At 28.3% G+C, this 7,514-nt stretch overlaps 2 protein-coding genes across 2 annotated transcripts in view; one reads left to right on the forward strand and one right to left on the reverse strand.

The window, feature by feature from the left end:
- LOC111625633 (actin-related protein 5-like) overlaps positions 1-4,950 on the reverse strand; it is a 23,611-nt gene extending 18,661 nt beyond the window's left edge. The window contains exons 1-2 of the mRNA XM_023368836.1: positions 4,923-4,950; positions 4,048-4,133 (exon numbers count right to left, since the gene is read on the reverse strand). Of these exons, the coding sequence (XP_023224604.1) occupies positions 4,048-4,133; positions 4,923-4,950 (114 nt within the window). The remainder of the gene's footprint in view (positions 1-4,047; positions 4,134-4,922) is intronic.
- A 1,349-nt stretch (positions 4,951-6,299) lies between these two features.
- On the forward strand, positions 6,300-7,211 carry LOC111625634. Its single transcript, XM_023368837.1, has one exon. It carries the CDS (start codon positions 6,300-6,302, stop codon positions 6,900-6,902), a length of 603 nt encoding a protein of 200 aa, XP_023224605.1. The 3' UTR covers positions 6,903-7,211.
- The last annotated feature ends 303 nt before the right edge of the window (positions 7,212-7,514 follow it).

The raw sequence follows: 7,514 nt of genomic DNA on the forward strand, positions 1-7,514 counted from the left end.
CAGCGATTCCCAACCTGTGGTACGCGTACCCCTAGGGGTACGCGATAGGTTGTTTAGGGGTACAGAAAAAAGTTAGTTATTATGGCAGAAAAAATAATATATTATGTATCACAAACTAATAATATTAAAAAATCATTAGGTAAAATATGTTCCTTGCAACAATCACAACTTTATTATACATATTTTCATTTAAAGTTTTTTTCTTCAATTTAAAGTTACAATATGTAAAATTAACATTAAATGAGGGGTACAATCTGGAGATACGACATGTTACGGGGTACGCTAATGAAAAAAGGTTGGGAACCACTGCAGTAGAGCATCGTTTATCCGAAAGTCGGTTATCCGAAAGCATTCCAGTCGGCAAATTTTAATTTTCGCTAGTGCTGTGGCGCTGCAATCTTTGACTGTCTTTGGCGACTCCAATATTTTTTGTTGGTGTGTGTGTTTTAGCTGGCAGCACTGTTGTGTGATGTTTTTCTAAGGACTGTGTGTCGTGTTGAATCGAACATTTTTGATAGTAGATCAACTTCTAAAGTATATTTTTTTTGGTTTTTATATTTTTCAATATATTTATTTTATTTGTACAAAATAAAAAAATAATTTTTTACAATACAATAGCCACGATTATTATTTTAAAAAGTTTTCGTTAGACTTAACATCGACGAAAATTCAACGCAAAGCGATACGCAACGAAGAAAAATTTCAACATGGGATAGGTTAATATATTTTTTCGTAAGTAATCGGTTATCCGAAAAATAAGTTATCCAAACAACCCCATTCCCCAATTGATTCGGATAAACGATGCTCTACTGTATTATTATTGTATTAATATTGGAGAGTAGAGAAGATAATGTTGTAAACCTGCTGAGGAGGGGCCTACAGTACACAGGTGAAAATAAACATACTTTTTTATTTTATTATTTTTGACTTCATCCTTTTGCTAATTTGAAACTAAAGAAGTATAATAATAAGTCCTATTGATAATGTAATATTCTTTATCAGGCTATATTAAGGCTAATTAATAATCAGTGAGTTTCCAGTATGATTATATCTAAATTTAATCAATTAATAGCTCTGGAAGCAAGCATCAGATGGATGGCTGGGTAGTATAACTGGCAATGCATCTGCACAGTAGACAGGAGTTGCAGGTTTGAGTCCTCTGGACCAATTCTTTTTTCCAACAATATTTCTATATTAATTTATGTATACAGTAGAGCATCAATTATCCGAATACCGATCAACTGAAACATCGGTTAACCAAAAGTGTTCCAATCAGCAAATTCAAATTTCCACTAGTGCTATGGCACTGCAATGTTTAGCTATGTCTTGGGCTACTCGAATATTATTTTTGTTGGTGTGCGTGTTTTAGCTGGCAGCACTGGCGTGACCACAAGAGGGTACTTAAGGACGTGCCAGTATTTGAAAGAGGCTTTTTTCCCCATCATGACTGGTGAGTTTTGCTTGTTTTTTGTGGTGTTTTTCTGAGGACTGTCGTGCTGAATCGAAACATTTTTGATACTAGATTAACATCCGAAATATAATTTTTTTTGTTTTTATATTTTTCAATATATTTATTTTGTTTGTGCAAAATAAAGAAATAATTTTTAACAATACAATAGCCATGATTATTATTTTTTTTTAAATTTTTGTTAGGCTTAACATCAACGAAAATTCAATGCAAAGCATCACATAATGGAGAAAAATTTCAACATGGGATAGATTAATATATTTTTTCATACACGTTCAGTTATCCAAACAACCCCAGTCCCGAATTGTTTTGGATAATCGATGCTCTACTGTAATTATTAAGTTTATCATGAGATGGCAGCTTAACTGCCTATCTCTAACCATATTGTTTTGTACCTGATTATAAATTAGCCTTAAGAAGCCTGATAAATAATCCAACACATTGTTCAGTAATTCTAGATTACAGACAAAACACTTTTTGACCTATGAAGCACTCCATTTATTTTCTGCTCAATTACAATATATCACTTGGAATATCTCAGTACATATGTCAAATCTCAAAATTCTGGCTTATTCGCAACATCAGCCTTGCCAAGTTGAATATATTTGCAAACAATCATGTTTAATTGTCATGCAGTTGCTTTGAACTTCCATAACATTTTAAACTCTCAGCACTTCTTTTAGGTTTTCCTAAGTAATGTAAACAAACAAGAAACAAGTTCAAAAAACATTCAAAAATTTCAAATTAAATGTTCAAAATTGGATGTCAATGGATTTTCAAATTTGCTGCATCTTTTAGATCTCTATATTGTCCTAGTAATGGAGACCTTATGGACATAATTTTTTGTGATTTAAAACAGATTATTTTCAATAATATTTCTCAAAAAATACATACTGGTAAATTGATTTTTCTGCCCAGACATCACATGAAAGACACTCAGTCACACATATTCAATAAAATCACATACTGAGACACAACTCATGTCTCAGCATGTGATTTACAATTTTTAAAAGAAATGCCTCTTATTGTTTCTTATTAAAAGTTTATAAAAGTTGAAAACAGATTGATAGTTTTGGGGCTTCTAGAATCACGAGGCCCTAGGATGCAGCCTAGTCAGCCTATAGGTAAACCTGGCACTGCAGGTAATGGAAGTTCTCAACACTGTCTAATTTTATCCTTCAGTGTTATTCTAGCAAGCCTTTCATTTTCTTTTGAACAAATCATTACTTTTGTTTTTGTATGAGTTATTAGGTTGTATTTGGCCTTTAATACATCACTGAAGTCTCTCTATGCCTTCTGAAACTCTTGTTTACAGTTTGCAACCAGAGCTATGTTGTCTGCAAAATGTATTGTATTGAAGATTTTACCATTTATCTTTATAAATAGTAAAATCTTTAACACAAATCTTTTTCCCTATTAATGCTATTTGGTCTTTGTGCAATTTATATATTATTCTTCTGTCCCTACAGTCAATTCTCAATGCTTAGGACAATAATATTGAACATTCTATCTATATTACCAAATGCTTTTTCTGTGCTGATAAAAGCAATGAATACTGGCATATCTGCTCTTACTGATTTTTCTATGATCATGCGTAAACTTAATATGGCCTCTCTTATACTTTTGTTTTTCCTAAAACAAAATTGTTCCTCAGAGATATTGTTACTGATGTTCTGCTAACCTGTACGATTTTCAACAACTATGACACTAGACTTGATATTCTTTGGGATGATTCCAGTGATATAAATTTGATTATATAATTCATATAGAGTGGATCTTCCATTATCCCCGAAACTTGGATGATTACTGTGGGATTCCATCTGTTCTTACTGTATTTCTTGGATTTAATTTTTTAGTACTCTTTCAAATTTTTTTTTCCGTATCCATGGGACAACCTCATCTACATCCATCCATATGTTCCTTTTCAATCATGTGTTTATTGAGTAGGTTTCCTTGGTAAAATTCTTCTGTATATTCTTACCACCTATACACTGCTTTGTTATCTTCACTAAGAATATTTCTGTTTTCGTCCTTGATTGTCTGTGTTTTTTTTTGTTTAGTGTTGTTGTCTTCTTATACAATACCATATACCCTCTTGATGTTTCCTGTTATTTCACTAAAAAGATATATGATTTATCTAAAAATAATTGCTACAGATATGATGAAGCTCTGAACTTTACATTTTTTGTTCATTTACCATAGCACATAAATTATGGGGCTATTATAATCTTCTTAAATTGGAAATTATCAGATAAAAGTTTTTCTATGCAATTTTATACAGGTCTTATATAAAGACAATATCTGTATGACTATTTTCAAAAATGTATTGTGCTAATCTTGCACAATAAATTTTTGTTGTTAAGATTAATGCTGTCTTATTTTTCTTATGTTTAGTAAATGTACGAGAAACTATTGTAATAACATTGTTATAAAATTAACAAATATTATATATACTTTTGTATATTAACACATGTAATGAGAGAAACTGATGCTTATACAATAAAAAAAACTGTTAATTTATAAAAGCAATAACTACAGATCATTTTTGATTTAAAAATTATTTACTTTATTTGACTTACCTTTTTATTTCGATTTTTTGCTAATAAATTTCTAAATACTAAACAAGGATCTTTCTCAGATGCCCANTTTCGCAAGTTAATTATTCCTATCGAGCAATTTTAGAAGCCTTATTATTTTATTCAAAAGAACTGCAAAAAACTCATTTAACAAGTGCATTATTTTATAAAGATACTGCACAATATATGGATTCAATAGAAGAACATAATGAAGGATTGGCTAAAAGATTTAATATTGGTAAACAAAGTAAACTAATAGATTTAGTCGGAACACTTCATATTGACTTGTCACATCAACCTAAACTGTTAATTAATAATATTGATTTAAGAATTAAATTGGAAATCTAAAGACAATTTTGCTTTAATGGCAAATAATGATGAATATAAAATTATTATTAAAAATGCATCTCTAAAAATTAATAAAGTAGCTCCTATCATCAGCATAAATTTATATTAAAATTTTGTTCTAACTGTTCTTTTTATTAATCTAAACATATAATAATAAATTTTCTGTATATACTTTAGAATATTTTTTAGTAATATTTTTATAACATGATATATAAAAATCATATACTCATAAAAGATTTATAATGTAGTAAGCATTTTTAATATTGAATTTAAACATTTAAAATTTAGACTAAGTTCAATGAATCATGCAATGAGTGGCTTTGTGCTAGTTTTATTGATCTTGTTATAGTAACTGGAAATTAGTACAAGCTCCTTAGATGGATAAAGAAGACACAGAAATGTATGATACCAAAATTAATTCAAATCATTCAAATGTGGATGCTCTGATGGAATGAAAGATGAGGCTTGCACTTCACAATAGAGTGGATCTTCCATTATTCCCAGAGCTTGGATATCAGAACAATGCTGACTTATCATGAGGCTGAATGAACCAATCATACCTTATCAGCAGACATTTGAAACTTTTACAAACATCAGTGTTGTAATTTACAATATGAAGAAGAGGATCTGTCTGATGATGAATACTTGCGTTTAGATAGCCTGGGACACTAACATGATTACTGTATATATTGTTTATAAATTTGAAAAGTGTAATACCACTTTATATATGAAATTAAACACACAAGTAGTAGAAAAAACTTTAAAAACTATTTTGTACTTTATATGCATATAGTTTTATCATAAATAATATACAGTAAATAACAGTCTTAATAGAAGTCCATATTTCAGAAAATGTTTAAGCCCAGTGGGCTTCTAATAGACACACTATATTATTCAGGGATTATTTCAGTTTATAATTCATTGTGTAACTGAAGTAATGAATTTATGCAATTAGTTAGTATGTGTATTAATATAATTCATTATTTATATTGTTGTTATAGAAATATAACTTCACAAAAACATATGATTATTTTAAAATAAGTTTCTGTATCTCATGTTTAAATGATTACAAATCCTGTTTTTGGAAAAATATCAAAAAGAAATAAGTTTTTGAAATTTTTAAATTTTATCAAATATTTGAATACAGCAGTAGTAGTGATTTGGGTGGCACTAATCACAAAATTAATTTTTAAATAAATTTCCTAAATAAAATTAATTTTTCTAATCACAAAATTAATTTTTAAATGAATTTCCTAAATAAAAATTAATTTTTCTAAACACAAAATTAATTTTTATTCAAGTAAATAATAATTTTTAAAAATAAATAATTTGTATAAATTGTGAAAATTTGTTATAATCACAAAAGTAATTTTTACTCAAGTAAATAATAATTTGTATAAATTCTGAAAATTGGTTTAATAACAAAATTAATTTTTACTTAAGAAAATAATAATTTTTAATAATAAATAATTTGATAAAATTTGTTTTAATAATAAGTTGTTCTGAAAATTGCTTTAATCACAAAATTAATTTTTACTCAAGTAAATAATAATATTTAATAATAAATAATTTGTATAAATTCTGAAAATTTGTTTTAATAACAAAAGTAATTTTTACTCAAGTAAATTTTAAAATATTAAGTTGTATCCTATTCTGAGTAAAGTAGGAAAATATCTGGGACGAAAAGTGTTAAATTTTGCATCAGGTGTCGGATCAGATGTAATTGCAGGGAAATCGTTTAAAGAATCAGCAAAATCGCATTTAAAAGATATTGGATCTGAAATTAAAGATGATGTAGTTAAAAAAGTACAAGGAGGATCGGGTATAAAAAGAAAATGACTGAAAAGATTAATCCAGTCGCAGAATAAAAGACAGAAAGTACAAGATATATTTACGGAATAAGAAAAATGGACCCGCATTCATGTCCTTGCACCAAAAGTGAATTGGACTTATTTAGTACCGTTTTGACCCAATTAGCTGACGATAATACATCGGAAGTTATAGTCCATCCTGTTGCGACAATTTTGGATAGTCGCGCGCCAATCGAATTTTATGTATCCGGCTCTGGAGAAAATTATATTGACTTGCATTCAATTTATCTGCACGTTCAAGCAAAAATTGTAAAGAAAGATGGAACAGATATTCCCGCAGATGAAAAAGTAGCCCCTATTAATTATTTTTTGAATAGTTTGTTTTCTCAATGCAGTGTTTTTCTGAACGACAAACAAGTAATTTCGCAAGTTAATTATTCCTATCGAGCAATTTTAGAAGCCTTATTATTTTATTCAAAAGAACTGCAAAAAACTCATTTAACAAGTGCATTATTTTATAAAGATACTGCACAATATATGGATTCAATAGAAGAACATAATGAAGGATTGGCTAAAAGATTTAATATTGGTAAACAAAGTAAACTAATAGATTTAGTCGGAACACTTCATATTGACTTGTCACATCAACCTAAACTGTTAATTAATAATATTGATTTAAGAATTAAATTGGAAATCTAAAGACAATTTTGCTTTAATGGCAAATAATGATGAATATAAAATTATTATTAAAAATGCATCTCTAAAAATTAATAAAGTAGACGTAAGTTCATCTGTTCAAATTGGAAGAGAAAAAGCATTGCAAACAGGTATTATAAAAATGCCATTCCGCAGAACTGATATAAAGGTCTTTACTTTAAGTAGTGGAATTCAGTCTACAAATATATCAAATGCTGTTATTGGTCAGCTACCTTATAGAATGACGATCGGTTTAGTTTCTAATTCGGCATTTAACGAAAATGTAAAATATAATCCTTTCAATTTTAAAAATTCTAATTTAAATTATATATGTTTATTAAAAGACAACCAAATGATTCCTCCGAAACCTTATACCCCTGATTATACAAATAACATATACGCGAGAAATTTTATATCATTATTTGAAGATATAGGATGTATTAATCACCATAAATTTACAAATATATCTTACAAGGATTATAAAGACGGCTATACTTTATATTGTTTTGATCTTACTCCTGATCATTCTGCATCAGAATCAAATGTAATTATCAACCAACAAGGAAATATTTCAATCAAATTTAAATTTTCGACTGCATTATTAGAAACTGTGAA

The sequence above is a fragment of the Centruroides sculpturatus genome, unplaced genomic scaffold (assembly GCF_000671375.1).
Source record: "Centruroides sculpturatus isolate CEXI.00-Female unplaced genomic scaffold, Cexi_2.0 scaffold356, whole genome shotgun sequence".
NCBI lineage: Eukaryota > Metazoa > Arthropoda > Arachnida > Scorpiones > Buthidae > Centruroides > Centruroides sculpturatus.

Bases quoted from the DNA above. Each gene is read 5' to 3' on its own strand.
- LOC111625634 (XM_023368837.1), top strand. From the start codon at position 6,300: ATGGACCCGCATTCATGTCCTTGCACCAAAAGTGAATTGGACTTATTT.